At 46.4% G+C, this 17321-nt stretch overlaps 1 protein-coding gene across 2 annotated transcripts in view; it reads left to right on the forward strand.

The window, feature by feature from the left end:
- LOC105920295 (inactive dipeptidyl peptidase 10) overlaps positions 1–15265 on the forward strand; it is a 136075-nt gene extending 120810 nt beyond the window's left edge. For both annotated transcript variants that reach the window (XM_036132600.1, XM_036132601.1), the window contains exons 13-26: positions 3686–3793; positions 3949–4040; positions 4743–4790; positions 5445–5566; positions 6181–6225; positions 7272–7370; positions 7448–7517; positions 9076–9270; positions 9571–9625; positions 9694–9793; positions 10261–10319; positions 10444–10516; positions 10791–10864; positions 12484–15265. In XM_036132600.1, coding sequence (XP_035988493.1) covers positions 3686–3793; positions 3949–4040; positions 4743–4790; positions 5445–5566; positions 6181–6225; positions 7272–7370; positions 7448–7517; positions 9076–9270; positions 9571–9625; positions 9694–9793; positions 10261–10319; positions 10444–10516; positions 10791–10864; positions 12484–12621 — 1278 coding nt within the window. In that variant the 3' untranslated portion in view covers positions 12622–15265. The remainder of the gene's footprint in view (positions 1–3685; positions 3794–3948; positions 4041–4742; positions 4791–5444; positions 5567–6180; positions 6226–7271; positions 7371–7447; positions 7518–9075; positions 9271–9570; positions 9626–9693; positions 9794–10260; positions 10320–10443; positions 10517–10790; positions 10865–12483) is intronic.
- Positions 15266–17321: the final 2056 nt, after the last annotated feature.

Genomic DNA, 17321 nt, shown 5'->3' on the forward strand with positions numbered 1-17321 from the left:
GCGCACGCAGGTCGCCGCCAGAGCCCTCCAGTGCTTTAGTCGCTGTCTGTGCCCTCTGGCGCACTTGGCCTGTTGCTGCCTAGCACACCCTCTAGTTCCCTGGTGTTTAGGTCTTGTTTTCCTGGCGTTTAGATTTAGTGTTCCCCGGCGTGTTAGGACGCCCTCTGATTCTCGGTTCCCCAGCGTGTTAGGACGCCCTCTTTTCTCGGTTCCTCGGCGTGTTAGTACGCCCTCCGTTCTTGTTCCCTGGTGTTTTAGATATTCCTGTTTCCCTTGTGCCCCGGCGTTCCCTTTGCGCCCCGGCATTCTTCTTCCTGGCGCCCCGGCGTTCTCCCCACGCCCCAGCGTTCTCTTCCCCAAGCCCCGGTGTTTCCCTCACGCCCCGGCGGGTTTTCCCCTGGCGTTTCTGTACACCAGTCGTGTTCCAGCAGGAGTTGTTGAGCCTTGGTGTTGTCGTACGCTTATTCTTCCCTCTGGCGTTGTCGTACGCTTATTCTTCCCTCTGGCGTTGTCGTACGCCTGTTCTTCCCTCTGGCGTTGTCGTACGCCTGTTCTTCCCTCTGGCGTTGTCGTACGCTTGTTCTTCCCTCTGGCGTTGTCGTACGCTTATCCTTCCCTCTGGCGTTGTCGTACGCTTATCCTTCCCTCTGGCGTTGTCGTACGCCCGTTCCTTCCCCTTGGCGTTAAGTACGCCCGTTCCTTCCCTTTGGCGTTGAGTACGCCCGTTCCTTCCCTTTGGCGTTAAGTACGCCCGTTCCTTCCCTTTGGCGTTAAGTACGCTTGTTCCTTCCCTTTTGGCGTTAAGTACGCCCGTTCCTTTCCTTTGGCGTTAAGTACGCCCGTTCTTTCCCCTTGGCGTTTTGTACGCCCGTTCTTTTCCTTTGGCGTTAAGTACGTCCGTTCTTCCCTCTTGGCGTTTTCGTACGCCTATATTTTCCCCTTGACGCTGTCATGCGTCCGTTTCGCCTCGGCGTTTCCCTCACGCCCCGGCGATCTCGCCCCTTGGGCCCCAGCGCTCCTCTCACGCTTCGGCGTTGTTTCTCCTTGGCGTTTCCACACGCCCGTTCCTTGCCCTTGGCGTTTCCATACGCCCGTTCCTTCCCCTTGGCGTTTCCATACGCCCGTTCCTTCCCTTTTGGCGTTTCCATACGCCCGTTCCTTCCCCTTGGCGTTTCCATACGCCCGATCCTTCCCTTTTGGCGTTTCCATACGCCCGTTCCTTCCCTTTTGGCGTTTCCATACGCCCGATCCTTCCCTTTTGGCGTTGTGTACGCCCGTTCCTTCCCTTTTGGCGTTGTGTTGCGCCCGTTCCTTCCCGTTTGGCGCTGTGTTGCGCCCGTTCCTTCCCGTTTGGCGCTGTGTTGCGCCCGTTCCTTCCCTTTGGCGCTGTGTTGCGCTCGCTCTTTCCCCAGCGCTGTCAAGCACTCGCTTTTTCCCCCGGCGCAGTCAAGCGTTCGTGCCTTTCCCTGATGTGCCGCCCCCTGATTGTGCTTTGGCACATCAGTGTTCTCTTGCTCCTTGGTTCCCCGTGTTCTCTGGCCCCTTTGGTTCCCCGTATTCTCTGGCCCCTTTTGTGTTTGCAGGCTCTTTGGTCCCTCAGTGTTCGGTTTCGACTCTTGCCCGCCTTCCTGGGCCCCCTCCACCCGCCCGGCGTGGGGATTCTGGGCCGTCCGGTGTCCGGCCTTGGGGGGGGGGTACTGTCAGGATGCAGCTTATTGGCTGCATGCTGAGCCTCTCTCCCTCTCTCTTGTTCCTGCGCAGCCTGATCAGTTTCACCTGGCAGGCTGCAATTAACCCACAACTGCTTCCACCTGTTTCCACCGCTTTATCAGACTCACCTCTTTCTGTTCCCGTCGCCGGTCCATAGCGTTCACTCCCGCTCAGTCCCTGCCAGTTTTTCTTGTCAGCTCCGTTTGTACCCGTCAGCCTGAAGACTCCGTTCACCTGGTCTTGTTACAGTCAGCCCATAGACTTTCCGACAGTTTTGTTTCCTCCAGTATTCAGCTCAGACGTTCAGACCTCCACCGCTCGGCTCGGACGTTCAGACCTCCACCGCTCGGCTCGGACGTTCAGCCCTCCACTGCACGGCTCGGACGTCCTGTGCTCCACTACTCGGCTCTGATGTTCTGCTCGCCTCTGCTCGGCTCCGATGCTCTGCTCGCCTCTGCTCGGCTCTGATGATCTGCTCGCCACTGCTCGACTCTGACGTTCTGCCTCGCCTCTGCTCGGCTCTGATGCTCTGCTCGGCTCCGATGCTCTGCTCGCCTCTGCTCGGCTCTGACGTTCTGCTCGCCACTGCTCTGCTCGGCTCTGATGCTCTGCGCTCCACGGCTCTGCTCAGATGTCCTGCTCTCCAGTGCTCGGCTCCAGAGTTCCTCCCGGTCAGTCTCTCCACACTCCTCCTGCCAGCCAGCTTCTACACCCTTCACCTCCGTCCGTTGAAAGACTCTGGTCTCATCCTCCATCTTCCAAACTATTCAATAAAACTCACTCATAAGAACTGACTCTGTGTGTGCGTGCTGTGTCCGGGTTCATCCCAGAAAAATATATCATAACAGAAGCGTCTCAGCCGCTCACAATCTAGTCAGAAATTATCTAGTCATAAATATCAGAGCCTCCTCTCCTCATTATTCAGTTCCTCTGCTAGAAAACCAGCTGCTAGTCACCAGGATGTTCTTTCATCACGTTGTGTCAAACTGACCAAACCCTGGAGTTCTGGAGCTTTGGTTCTCCTCCTGGTTTGGTTCTGCAGGGCGCTGATGGACCTGGTTCTGCTCCGACCCTCAGAGTTTAAAACCTAATCAAATATTGTAATTGTTCTCTGACATCACGGAGGAACGAAGACGTCCTGAAAACCCAATGATCTTTGAACCCGCTCCCATCTGTACCATGACGCCATATTTTTATTCTTCCAGTGTCCTGTCTAGCACTATGGCAATAAAAATTGATATCTTAATGCCAGATAGATCTCGACAGATTTTACTTTTACAAGTGGAGCAAACAGCTTTCGCCATAGTGCTCTACTTGATTTATGCATGTAAATAGCTTTATTATGATTCATGCAGGGAGAATTTCAAATTATATGGACACTACAATGGGAGAGTAAAGGAAGAACAAGAAGTGAGAGAGAGAAAAAAAGAGTAGAGGTGAAAGAAAGAGGAGATAAAAGGGAGAGAGTGATAAAACGTTCTCTGTCTGCTCCATCACCTGGAAAGAGACACAAGAAGAACAGCACAACCAACAGACATAAAGCAACAGATACACTCGTGTAACACCTTCATACCATTGCTAAATCATACGTATTATTATTTAAGCTGACATGTGTAATGTGATACTTGAAAAAAGAAAGTGAAAGAAAGTAAATAAATAAATTATAGCCTTTCTGTATATAAGTGAACACTTAATACCTGGGACCCAGCACCTGTGGGAGATGTGAGAGTGCACTAGTTTAGGTGAAAATTATCCAGAAGGAAATAGCTTGACTCCATATTTTAATGGAGAACTCGGTCCAGTTTATTTCAGTAGCGAGCTGCTATCTTCATCGTTCTGCGGCTCTTTGCTCCTCATCAGCGTCCTCTGAGTCCGTCAGTCACCTGCAGCTTTCATGCTCAGAGGTGTTTTCAGCGTGGAGGCCGTCTCCCCGCCAGCTTCAGCACTACGCCTCATTCAGGTTCTCTCTCCACAGAACCAGGAACCCGTGTTCTCCAAGGACGGGAACCGATTCTTTCTGACGGTGCCGGTGAAACAGGGAGGACGGGGAGAGTTTCATCACATCGCCATGTTCACCACACAGGTGAGGCTCCGCCCACACGGCGCTCCACACAGGTGGACGTCATTCAGGCCTCAGAGGTCCATGAAGTCGGCCCGATGTTCTGGTTCTGGGATGTCAGCGGTACCGCATGCAGGGTTCTCCTGTTCCCAACAGAACCTGTGCTCTGCTTGTTCCAGTTCAGAGCGGATCAGAACGAGGTGCGACACCTGACCTCAGGTAACTGGGAGGTGACCCGGATCCTGGCCTACGACGAGAACACCGATGACCTGTGAGTCTGGACCGGTACCGCTTCCACAGCTGAAGCACACGTTCAGAACCTGCAGCAGAACCCAGTACATCCAGTTAGAGCAGAACTTCACTGGTTCTGTTACAGCTGAACCAGAGAGAGGGAACCAGAACCACAGAACAAAGATGATTAACAGCATTAATGCACCGTGTCTGTTGCTGCTGATTTAATCTTTATATTTATCCTTTAATGTTTTTAATCTGTATAGTTATTATTTAATGTCTAATCTTTATATTTATCCTTTAATGTCTTTATATTTATTATTTAATGTCTTTACTCTTTATATTTATTCATTAATGTCTTTAATCTTTATATTTATTCTTTAATGTCTTTAATCTTTATATTTATTATTTAATATCTTTAATCTTTATGGTCATTCTTTAATGTCTTTAATGTTTATAGTCATTATTTAATGTCTAATCTTTATATTTATTCTTTAATATCTTTACTCTTTATAGTTATCCTTTAATATCTTTTATCTTTATATTTATTATTTAATGTCTTTATTCCTTATATTTATTCTTTAATGCCTAATATTTATATTTATTCTTTAATGTCTAATATTTATATTTATTATTTAATGTCTTTAATCTTTATATTTATTATTTAATGTCTAATCTTTATATTTATTCATTACTGTCTTTAATCTTTATAGTTATTATTGAATGTCTTTACTCTTTGTAGTTATTTCCTGAGTACAGAGGGGTCGCCACGAAGACGGCAGCTTTACAGGTTTGTCTTTTTTTATTCTGCCTCCAGTTCAGGTTTTATTTTTATTGGCAACACAAGAACTAAAAACTGCTAAAAACACGTCTAGTCCAGTTTAGAAGATATTCGTTATTATTTAGAGTGATTAAGGTGATTTATTAAATGATTTAAAGGTTAGGTTACACAGCAACAAGGAGGCGGCGTGAATTCCTCATGTGTGGGATTTATGAGGCTAAATGATCATGAACCGGTCCTGGAACCGGTACCAGAATCTAGAACTATGTTTATTATCATTATTCTAAGACCTATAATGTAAGTGAAAGGTTCTGAGGCGAGCAGCGTACCCTGTGGTTCTCCTGATGACCTGAATCAGGCTGAATTAGGTTAAATGTTCTGCAGAACTCAGAGAACCCTGTCCAGATGACAGATGGTGTCTTCTACTCCACGGTCCTCATTCATGGTTCTGTTATGGTTCTGTTGGATAAAAGACCGGACCACCTTTCAGAATCTTATGGTTCTGAGTTATTTCTAAGTTTTCAGTATTTCTATCTTTGACACCGGAAACGTTAACAGGCATCAGATCAGAGTGTGTCAGTGGTGGTTCTGCTGTGACCCAACGGGCCCAGCGGGTCCAGAATGACGGTTCTGATCAGATGTTCTGTGTCTTCCTCTCCTCAGCGTTAAAACTGTGGGTCTGTTCCCACGAAGGTGTCTCACCTGTGAGCTCAGCAAAGCCCACTGCCTGTACTTCAGCGCCGACATCAGCCCGTCCACCCAGCACGTTCTGCTCCACTGCAAAGGTACGTCAGAACACCCAGGTTCTGCAGCCAGGTTCTGCAGCCAGGTTCTGCAGCCAGGTTCTGAACGTCCGGAACCGGGGTGAGCCCATGCAACAGAACCCTCCCCGTCATCGGTCCATTCCTCCTGGTTCTACTACTATGACTAGTCTCCCTGATCAAAGTTCTCTATCCGGTCCAGTGCAGAACCCTCCCTGGTTCCGGTAGGTCCCTGTAGGTTCTGTCCGGTACCTCGGACCTTCAGTCACTGCTCTCACCTACAGTGACTGAACCTTTGTGGTGCCGGATCAGCACCGGCCCAACAGAACAGAAACCAGAACAGAAGAAATGTTCAAACTGAGCTGAACTTCAGCTTACGGGTCAAGATCGGACCTTTCAGTTCTAGACAAGTTCTACATTCATTCATCGGATCAGAACTTTGAAATTAACTCTTACTGGAACCGGACAGCTGCTTTAAGACGCTACTTAGTTCTACAGCCCAAACAATAGAACCTGGTGGTTCTGATCCACAGAGGGATTAAAGAACCGGGACGGACGGGGAGCGTTCAGAGGTTCTGGTCTGACAGGAAGGACTAAAGAGGTTCTGACCGGGTCCGTTTTATGTTTTCCTCTCTCAGGTCCAGGAGCGCCGACCGTCATCTTACACAGCCTCAATAACTCAAGTAAGTGGGGGGGGGGAAACGGGCCGGTCCATGTTCTGGTGGAACCGGGGGAACCGGGGGCTGACTTTGTGGTTCTGGTGATAGAACCCTTCAGATGGACCAATCTGAACAACACGGACCGTTTTTCAGGGTTTTCATTGGTCGGTTTCATCTATCAGGAGATAAAATGATCCAAACCTGCCGTGGAAAGTTTTAACCCTCTGAAGCTGACCCGGCTACAGCCGGTACCGGGTTCTGAGTCTTTACCGGACCCGCTCTGACTCGGTGGTTTGGACGGACAGCCTGCAGCATCTCCACTGGTGTAAACCCAGACTTTGACTAGGCCACTGCAGAAGCTTCATTGGGTTTGGGCTAAATGCTTTCAGAGGCGGAACTGCTGCAGTTCTGGATCTTTGTTCTGGTCCAAAACCCGAGAGCTTCAAGATTTCCTGCTAGAGCAGAACTTACGGCGCCGTCCTTCACACCCAGTCGTCCAGGCGGTGTGCAGCAATATGTGGGGGAGGGGGGAGCAGTAGAAACCTGATGGCTCCAGCATTGTTTTGGTTCTGAAACCATTTCTAGCTGGTTCAGCCTTATTGGGTCCATTCAGCGAGGGAAACCATCCAGAACCTTTCTCCTTAAGCAGGACCGGTAAGGAGGTCGGCACCACGGCCAGAACCGGTCCAGTCTGGTTTCAGGTTTCAGAGAAACCTCCATCCCCTTCAGGAAGTCCAGGTCTGGCCTCCTCCTCCTCGTCTTCCTCGTCTTCTTCCTCGTCTTCCTCGTTAGCCGTTAGCTTCCTGCGTAGCGTAGCGTAGCGTAGCGTGACGTCTCAGCATCCAGGACGGCTTCAACGCCTCCAGTCATCAGCGGCGGTGCTGCAGACAGCCGGCCAATCACTGAGCTTGTCTGTTGGTTTGGGTCTCCATCAGGAACGCTGCAGGAACCCGGCCTCATGCTCTGGTTCTTTATGTGGAGAGAAGCAGTAGATGTTCTCTGGTCCACTGAAGGAGCCGCCATCATGCTCCAGAACCCTGACACGTCTTCTATCTCCATCTTCTTCCCAGATTACTACATCCTGGAGAACAACTCGCTGCTGAAGGCGGTTCTGAAGTACAAGCGGATCCAGCTGACGGACTACAGAACCGTTCCAGTAGAACACTTTGGTGAGAGGGACGACTTGATGTTCTCCTGCAGATAAACGCAGGAACCGCAGCTTAAAGCCTTTTCTCCGTCTTCTCAGATCTACCGCTGCAGATTTCTTATCCGCTGGACTTCTCAGAGTCCCGTCACTACGGCCTGCTGCTGATGATGTGAGTAGACCATGATGTCATCATCACCGTCTCAATGACACTTTATCTGTTTTATTCATAATATCTGCAGCATCCAGCCTTCATATTCATGCAGAAACAGATGTTTTCATTAACTTCTAATCAGCAGATATTCTCAGATTGAGTAATAAATACAGTCATAATTAATAAATGAGAATATTATTGATCATTTAATTCACTGATGCCACTAAATAAAAATCATATTTTTTATTAAATAGAACTAAACTGATGTTTTCAGGCTTTTATTTCTGGTGATGATTTTTTTGGCTTCCATTAAAACACAACGTTAAAGATCAGAATAAAACAGAGCAAGAAAACGCATTTTCATAGAGATATGGGCTTAATAAATGATATGTTTATTAACTGTTTAATGATGTTCCAAAGGTTCTTTAGCCTAACAGACGGGCCTCAACAGAACCAGAACCTGATTTATTGACTACGACTGCTGAGATGTCTCAGGCTGAAGAAACTCGACACGATAAACGACGTCCGGCTCATTTAACGCTTTTAGGAAACTGAAGACGTTTGAGCAACATCAGGATTCATTAGAGCTCGTTTAAATTCCTGATAAACCCTGCATGTCGCATGACTTTGTTTTTTCTTATTAAGTCCTTCTGAGATTACTTTAAATTGTTTATTTACAGTTTAAAGCTTTTACTCTGAAGCCATTTAGGAGTCCATAAATGATCGTATGTTTCGGATTATAAATCGTTCCGGATTATAAATCGCATCAGTCAAAAAATGCATCATAAAGAGGGAAAAAACATATATAAGTTACACCGGACTATAAACATTTATTTAGCCATTTATTTCACACAATCAAAGACTAAAAGCTGACATTTAATCTGTTAAGGCAATTTATTCAATCATCAGCTTCATCCACAACCTGCTGAATAACCTGGAACACACCTGGCAGGATGGATGGAGTAAATTAGCATAAAAAGCTAAAAAATGCCAACCAGGAAAGTTCTGGTCAGAGTATTTCAGTCTAATTACGCTGAAATCACACCGTGAGCGTAACGGTGCTACGTGCTAAGCTAACAGTACGACATGGATGTTTCAGAGCAACATAAAGCGGATGTTCATCAGCGAAGTTGTAACATCAGAGCTGTAAGCTAGTGCTAGCTGCTATTAGCTTCACATACAGCCTAATATGCAGCTCTAATATATTCCTCAGCTCTGCTGCGTGAATACAGACGAAACAGGAAAACAACATATGTACATGTGTTCAGTTGTTTATAATGTTTTAATTCATTTTTAAATGGTGCAAGGGCTGCATATAGTTTTCTCAGGCCTAGAGCGCCCTCTTGTGGATATAGACGGTAATGTTTACTCCTTGGTTCATGTTGGTCAGTATGATTTACCATTTAAAATTAATCTATAAGTCACACCTGACTTACAGTCAGAAACATGCGGTAGTTAACGGGAAAGACTTCCCTGGTGGATCACAGCAGATTTCAGGCTCAGGGCGTCCGACTCTAGCTGTGACCTTTGAACCTTAATCCACCCCTCTGACCAAAGCTGTGTGCTCTGGGTGCAGTGACAGCGCCCCCGGTGGCCAGGCTGTGAGCGACCGCTTCTCTCTGGGCTGGGACTCGGTGCTGGTGAGTTCTGACAGCGTCATCGTGGCCCGCCTGGACGGCCGGGGCAGCGGCTTCCAGGGCCAGAGGATCCTGCAGGAAGTCCATCAGAGGCTGGGGACGGTGGACGTCCAGGACCAGATCGCCGCGGTGGAGTGAGTCCCCTCAGAGTGTCTGCTCTGGTTCTGATGGGTTCACAGCAGCCCACAGGCCCGGTTCCACTGGTTCTGTCCCGCTTCACTGTCCCTGTTCTCACTGCAAGCTGCTGCAGTCAGCTGAAACTGAAATGCAGCTAAACTAACATTCTGAATGTTAAACATCCTGCAGCTTCTGAATAAATTAATCACTGAGAAGAGAATAACGTGAAATTAAAATCAGTTTATTTAAGTTGGGCAGAAGTGAGAGAGGACGCCTGGTTCCAGCTTCTCCACGTTGATCATGTGTGTTTCCTCCAGATACATGATGAAGTTTCCGTACATAGACCGGACACGGATAGCCGTGTTTGGAAAGGTAAGCAGTGGAGAAGCTGTTTTACTGCATGATGGAGCCAGCAGTTCTCAGACTCTTCTCCTCTCCAGGGTTACGGAGCCTACCTGACGCTGATGATGCTCAGGTCCACTGACGGCCTCTTCAAATGCGCCGGCGCCGTTTCGCCGGTGACAGACTGGAAACTCTACGGTGAGCAGAAACCCTCAGAAAACGACTTCATGGCCACAGACAGCTCAGCTTTTACTGGTTTAACTGATGATGAAGCAGTCAGGAGCTCTGGCCGTCTGCTGCTCTGGACCAAACAGCTTCAGTCCACGCCAGGATGGAGAGACATCAGCAATGAGTCTTTCTTTAGAGCAACAAGCTTATCTGCACAGGAAATATTAATATCTTCAGATAAAATCCAAACAGATTTTGTGCTTTCAGACCAGGTGAAGTTAATCGCTCCATCAGCCTTTAGCTATTCAGCTAGAGAAGTCAAACAATAACTATTGTGTATAAATGAAACCTTATTTGTCCAACAAATGGATAAAACTGAGTAGTTAACGTTAATACGAGCTTTAGAACGTCACTCAGAATCAGAGTAAAGCTGTTATTTGCTGCTGAATGAGCTGAAGCTGAAGCATCCTTTACGCTCCATCATTTGTCATCTGCAGCGTCGGCGTTCTCTGAGCGCTACCTGGGCATGCCGTTACGGGACGACAGCAGGTACCAGGTGAGTTTTCTGCTCCTCGTCACAGTGAGGCGTTCTGAAGGCTGCAGCTTATTTTTCACATCTGTCCTGACCCGGTCCTGACCCGGTCCTGACCCGGTATCTCCTGCCTCTGCTCTGCCTCCAGTTCTCCAGCCTGCTGCAGAACGCCCAGGCTCTCCGGGAGCAGACGCTGATGCTGGTGCACGCCACAGCAGACGGTGAGACAACAGTAATCTGCGCTGAAATAAAAACAATGTGCAGCAGCCGAGAACAAAGAGGCTCACAATCCTGAAAAGTGATGAGGGAACCAGCTTCTAATCAGCAGATGAAAGAAAAGCTGCTAATCTAAATTGATGCTGGGATATCCTGAGGAGAAACGCTGCTGATGAATCATGCATGTGGGATTTGTGGAGGCAGAGTCTGCTGGTCTGTGTTTTTTTCTCCTGATTAGGATTCAGGCTGAGTTTTGCTGACTTGTTTCCTTTCTTTCAGCCAACATTCACTTCCAGCACACTGCTGAGCTCGTCAAGAACCTGGTGAAAGTGGGAGCCAACTACTCCATGCAGGTACGCACCGGCTTTCTTCCATCACCCTGCTGCTCTGGAGGTTCTGTAGGGAAACGCTTCTGACCCGCCTGGTTTTATACATCTGTTGTTTCTATGGAGAAAACGATGAGCCTGTAAAGGTGCAGCACTTAGGCTAATTTATCGGCTAATTTATCGGCTGATGTGTCGGCTAATTTATCGGCTAATGTATCGGCTAATTTATCGGCTAATTTATCGTCTGATTTATCGCCTGATGTATCAGCTAATTTATCGGCTAATTTATTGACTAATTTATCAGCTGATTTATCGGCTAATTTATCGTCTGATTTATCGGCTAATTTATCAGCTAATTTATCGGCTAATTTATCGTCTGATTTATCGGCTAATTTATCAGCTAATTTATCAGCTAATTTATCGTCTGATTTATCGGCTAATTTATCAGCTGATTTATCGACTCGTTTATCGGCTAATTTATCGGCTGATTTATCCGCAAATTTATAGACTAATTTATCAGCTAATTTATCGGCTATTGTATCGGCTAATTTATTTACTAATTTGTCGGCTAATTTATCGGCTAATTTATCGGCTGATTTATCGGCTGATTTATCGGCTGATGTATCGGCTAATTTATAGACTCATTTATCAGCTAATTTATCGGCTGATTTATCGGCTGATTTATCGACTAATTTATCGTCTGATTTATCAGTTATTTTATCAGCTAATTCATCGGCTAATGTATCAGCTAATTATTGACTAATTTATCGGCTGATGTATCGGCTAATTTATCCGCTAATTTATCAGCTGATTTATCGGCTAATTTATCGTCTGATTTATCAGTTATTTTATCAGCTAATTCATCGGCTAATGTATCAGCTAATTATTGACTAATTTATCGGCTGATGTATCGGCTAATTTATCCGCTAATTTATCAGCTGATTTATCGGCTAATGTATCGGCTAATTTACCAGCTAATATATCAGCTAATTCATTGGCTAATGTATCGGCTAATTTATCGACTAATTTATCGGCTAATTTATCAGCTAATTTATCGGCTAATTTATCGTCTGATTTATCAGTTATTTTATCAGCTAATTCATCGGCTAATGTATCAGCTAATTATTGACTAATTTATCGGCTGATGTATCGACTCATTTATCGGCTAATTTATCGGCTAATGTATCAGCTAATTTATTGGCTAACTTATTGGCTGATGTATCGTCTGATTTATCGGCTAATTTATCAGCTAATTTATCGGCTAATGTATCTCCTGATGGAGGCTGCCGTCTGCAGCTCGGTTTTCGTCACAGTGTGTCTGATGACCCAATCAGAACCAACTCAGCTCCAGCCTCCACACTGACAGGTGTTGGTACCAAGCTGTGCAGCCTGAGGGTCATTCTGAAAGAACCACCCTCACACCAGAACATATGGTTCTGCTGGTACCGGACCAACCGGGCTGGTAGTCTGGATCAGCAGCCCTGGACGGTTAGGGTCGTTTTCAGTAAGATGTCCGTTTGGGCTGGCAGGCGGACACGCCAGAACCGATCAGAGCCGTGCCGGATCGGATCGGACCGGATCGGACCGGCAGCAGCGAGGGTCTTGGTGAGCTCATAGAATAATCGTGTTTGTGCTTTCCTCTTCAGATCTACCCTGACGAAGGCCACTTCCTGTCGCTGCCCAGCCGCCAGCACCTGTTCGCCACGCTGAGCAGCTTCTACAGGGAGTGTCTAAAGGAGGAGCTGCAGCCGCTGCCCGACGAAGAGGAGGAGGAGGAGGAGTAAGCGTTCCCTGAATCCCTCCAAGCCTCCAGAGTTTGGACCGCGTGTTTAGCCAGAAACGGACGCAGTGACGGAGCTGCTGGACTCCCTCCGGTTTGGATGAGCACTTTGTTGTGTGAATGTATAAATATGTTGAAGGACGCCACAGAGACACCGCTGGGCCTCCAGCACCAACTTCTTCTAGTCCTGGGAAGCTCACGTTCTCAGCAAAGCACACGGAAAACTTCCTACGTTTGTTCCAGGTTCTTCAGACTGCAGCCACCCGACCCGACCCGACCCGGTGCCCCGCCCCCAGGGAGTCTCTGGGCGGCGCCGGGCCTCAGCATCAGCACCGACTCCATCACTGTACATCCTTCCCAGCAGCACATCCACGCTCCGCCTGCAGAGGGCGAGCTCCAGCAGACCCAACCACGCAGGTTCTGTTGGACCTTCAAGGCCCGCAGAACCGGGCTGGGCCACTCCTCGACTTTTACTTTCCTTATTCTAGAAATGGACCAGAATACGTTTCCTGGACTGAAGCAGCAAATCCTAAATGTGTCGTTCTGACCCGCATGGTCCGACAGGAGAAGACGAGTCCAGCTCCAGAACCGAAGGTCCAGTTCAGCTGTCCGACTTAGCCTGTAGCTACAGAGACCAGCAGTGACCCTGACAGCTAATAATAATAATAATAATAATAATAATAATAATAATAATAATAAACCACAGACTCTCCAGTTGGGCCACAGATGTAAATCTTCACAGAAATCTTTATCCATTAATATGTTGAAATGATATTAAGGTTTTATTTGTCATTATTCTACATTTAAGTAGTTTATGAAGGTTGAATATAAAGGGAAAATTAATTTTTTTGTTGTTTTGAACTTTAAATAGTTTTAATTCCCTGATTTCAACCCTGACCTAAATAACAGTAAAGATCCTTTTCTGCCTAACGAGCTTTAGATCGGCGCCGCCGCAGGTTTTAGGAAGTTAAAGCTGCAGAACGCCATGACTGGCAGGAACCACACATCTGCCGGGTCCGACGGACCTTCAGAACCGGGTGTGTTGGAGGAGGAGAGCTGCTGGAGCGTCATGGCAGCATCGCTGATGATGGAGCCGGCGTTACGTTCAGAACCTCCTTTACAGTCAGTAGATACGGATCATGACCCGGACGAGAGGATCCGGATCCAATCAGCCAAATTTAGAGCCGCTGTGGATTTTGTCCAGGTGAGCAGCGAACTGGGTCGACCTCTGTTTTGGACCGGGACCAGTTGAAGTAACGTCTCCTGTTGGATGATGCTGAGGGACAGCCGTGAGGTTTGATGTTGTCACCCTGATGTCAGAGGCAGGATTTAAATTAATTAATCTCCTGGACTTTTACAAGAGAACCCGGTCAGAACCAGCCACTAGAACCACAGAGACCGGTTCCGTTACGTTCTCCATCCCAGTTACAAGACAGGGAACTTCCCTGCCGGCTGGAAAAACTCCACCTGGAGCAGCAGGTCATTAGCTTTGCAGCAAGCACGCGGCGACAGTAGACAGGAAGAGCAGGAGGAAACCTCTGGGTCGTTAGTGAAGGGCTGAGAACCGATGTTAAAAACTGCATTTAGAACCGTGATCAGAGCAGCTAACCTGGACCCTCCGTAGTCTCAGCACACCTGAACACGCAGCGTCAGGTGACTGACAGCCAATCACACGCCGTCTTCTGCTCTGACGGGCCTGGAGGCTCAGAACGGGTCAGAACAGGTCAGAACAGGTCAGAATAAGTCAGAACGGGTCAGAACAGGTCAGAACAGGTCAGAACGGGTCAGAATAAGTCAGAACGGGTCAGAACGGGTCAGAACGGGTCAGGACGGGTCAGAACGGGTCCAGATAACAAACCTGAGTAGGTGCGGGCCGAGCTGCCGGGTCCAGGCTGTGATTTCTCATTTCCACTGCCACAGACGCTTTAATCTTCACGTCTCTCTGTTTATTAGTCATTAAAAGTCAAAGATCACGTCCAGCTGGTCAGAGGACAGCAGAACCACAGCGGCTCCAGCTGCTGGTACCGAGCCAGGTCAGCGCGCCCCACAACCCAAACCAGTAAAATCCAGACTGTCCCTTTAACCCGTGACCAACTCAGGCCCTCCAGAGCTCAGCAGCCGCTTTAAAACAACAGGAAGCAGAGATCATGGTGCGCTTTAATCGTTTAATCAGGTCTGGGCCGCGCTGCAAAGCTTCTCCGCCTTCATTCCAGTTTAAAACCAGGAAATCCGGTTCTGGAGCTTCGGGCCAGGCTGACGACACGTTTGCGAGTAAAACAGAGAATTATTCAGAGGAAGAGTCTCAGTGGCAGTTCTGGTCTTTGCATGCCTTCTACAGGGAAATGTCGAGAGTTGCCACATTTTGTACAGTACAATACAGCAGAGTGTGTACATAAATCTATTTTTAAGACTTCACCTCTCATAGAAAGTTTAGTCTATGAGGATGGGTTGATTTCTCCTGGATTTCTTGTATATTTCTTATTCAGTTGTTTCCTTTCAGCGGTTCATTTTCCTCTTAGGATGGATTTTGTAAAGCTTGTTCTTGTTTTTGTTGCTGTTTAAAGTGGGAAGGGACGGGTTCTGGTTCTGATTCTGGGATTATTGTGACTGTCCTCTAGTGATTATTAATAAAGAAAAACAGAAAGAAACTCTGGGTTATGCTGATGTGTGCGGCTGAAAACCAAATAAATCATCCAGCGATCAGGAGGAACCGAGCTGGAGTTAAATCAGGTTGGACGCCATGATGGGAACGCTAATGGCCTAGTTAAAGTCCGGACCTCTGGCCTCCTTTAGAGAGCAACAAACCTGTGAGAACCGTCAAGCTTGGTTCTGATTTGTGACGTTGGAAACGTCCAGTTAAAAGCTCCAGAGAATAAAAGCGGAGCGAGTTGGGCCTGCGGAGGGCGCCATCTTTGATCGTTTCCTGTGTCCTTTGGAACATTTTGTGGGTTTGATGGAAATAAACATTTTGGACCAAACTGGAGAAGATCAGCAACGTGAAAACTGGAAACTGCAGCTCAGAGACAAGAAGACCTGGATGGGCTTTAACGGTCATTTCCACATTATTAGGTTTAAAATTATCTTTGATTTGCTGACTCAGCAGAAAGGAAAACAGGTTTTTATAGTTAAATATATTTAGGAAATAATTAAGTCTGACGGTTTGAGCTAAAATAAAAAAGGAGTATCCTGAAGGTTTTCTTCCTGATGACCAGTAGAAGTTAATTATGAAGACCGGCTAAATATGGAGCTAGTTTATAATTAAATCTGCTTATTGTGCAACAAATCAGACCTTTTTCCTGATTTTTGAGCAAAATTACCAACTAATGACCCTCTTCCTGGCTGGAAAAGCTCACCTGGATTCACAGAGCTAACAGGTTGGAGGATAACCAACTGAAGCTGAAGTGTCTGACTGGGGAACACCCAGAGTCACAGATCCTTCCTCCCAGCAGACGTTAAACTTCCATCGCTGCTCGCCACAAACCAAACACCTTTTCACATCACCACCAGTATTCTTGTTAATAATCTGTTGCTGTTATGCATAAATATAAAATATACATACAGGTTTTTTTAAAGCCACCCTACTCAGATGCTTCACCATAGAATGTCACTTTTAATAACTGTAAAATATATTTCTTATTCTGTAATCCACCGGCTCTTATTCTTATTTTTATTTATCCCACATGTGTTCCTGCTTCCATCTGCCTTTCACTTATTCTTTAAATCTGTTACCTCCCTGGATAAATTATTGAATAATTCATTAATTGTTAATTAGCAGCACATGTGAACATTAGAATATTGATCAGTGCTGAAGTTTCCATCTTAATCCATCTGTTGCATTAATAATGATGCCAGATCATCCAAATAACTCAATGTTTGCTTTTTCCTCACCTTCATCAGGGCTGCAGACCGACTTGGTGAATTATCGTTCATTTAATTCATAATTACACACAGTTTGGGTTAATAAATGTGGTTAGAATGGAAAAGTGGAATCTGAGTAAAACAACTGGTGTATAATAATTAAATAGTTCATGGAGCCTTTTATTATACCTGGATCAGCTCAGGGAAGCTGCTTTTACCTCTATGGAAAATAGAAATATATATAAATACATGTTAGTGTATCCTCTGTTTCGGTTGGATAATCTAAATTCATTTTATTACCGTTTTTATGTTTATATTATTTACTATTTTATATTGTAACAACCCGTAGATTCAGTATTTTTAAGCATGAATGTATTTTTTTACAAGAACAATAATGTTTAACGGCTTTTTTAAAGTCATTGATGTAACCATCAGGGCCTGGAAGGCTGAAATATCTCAATCAGTCATTGCTGTTAATTATATTTTCACCATGAATACTTTCTTCTAGCAGGTGTGTGGTGACATCAACGCATTCGCACCGTTTGATTGGACAGTCAGAGCTGGTAAACTATTATTTATATTAAAGCTTCATCTGCTGCTCCAGCAGAACCAAAGTTTGATTTTAGATCAACCCACAGCGGCTGAAACAGCAGCAATAAATTAGTTTGCTGATTTATTGTTAAAACCTTTTTCAGGACAGACTTTTCATGAGAAGCTGGACATCGTTAAGAAAAGCCGGGAAACTCCAAAGCTGTAGTTCTGCAGAACCTCGGGCTCCAGGAACCCTAAACTACCAGCACTGACTGTTACTTCATGACTAACGTCTAATTAACGTCTGACTAACGT

This window comes from Fundulus heteroclitus, unplaced genomic scaffold, assembly GCF_011125445.2.
Source record: "Fundulus heteroclitus isolate FHET01 unplaced genomic scaffold, MU-UCD_Fhet_4.1 scaffold_53, whole genome shotgun sequence".
NCBI lineage: Eukaryota > Metazoa > Chordata > Actinopteri > Cyprinodontiformes > Fundulidae > Fundulus > Fundulus heteroclitus.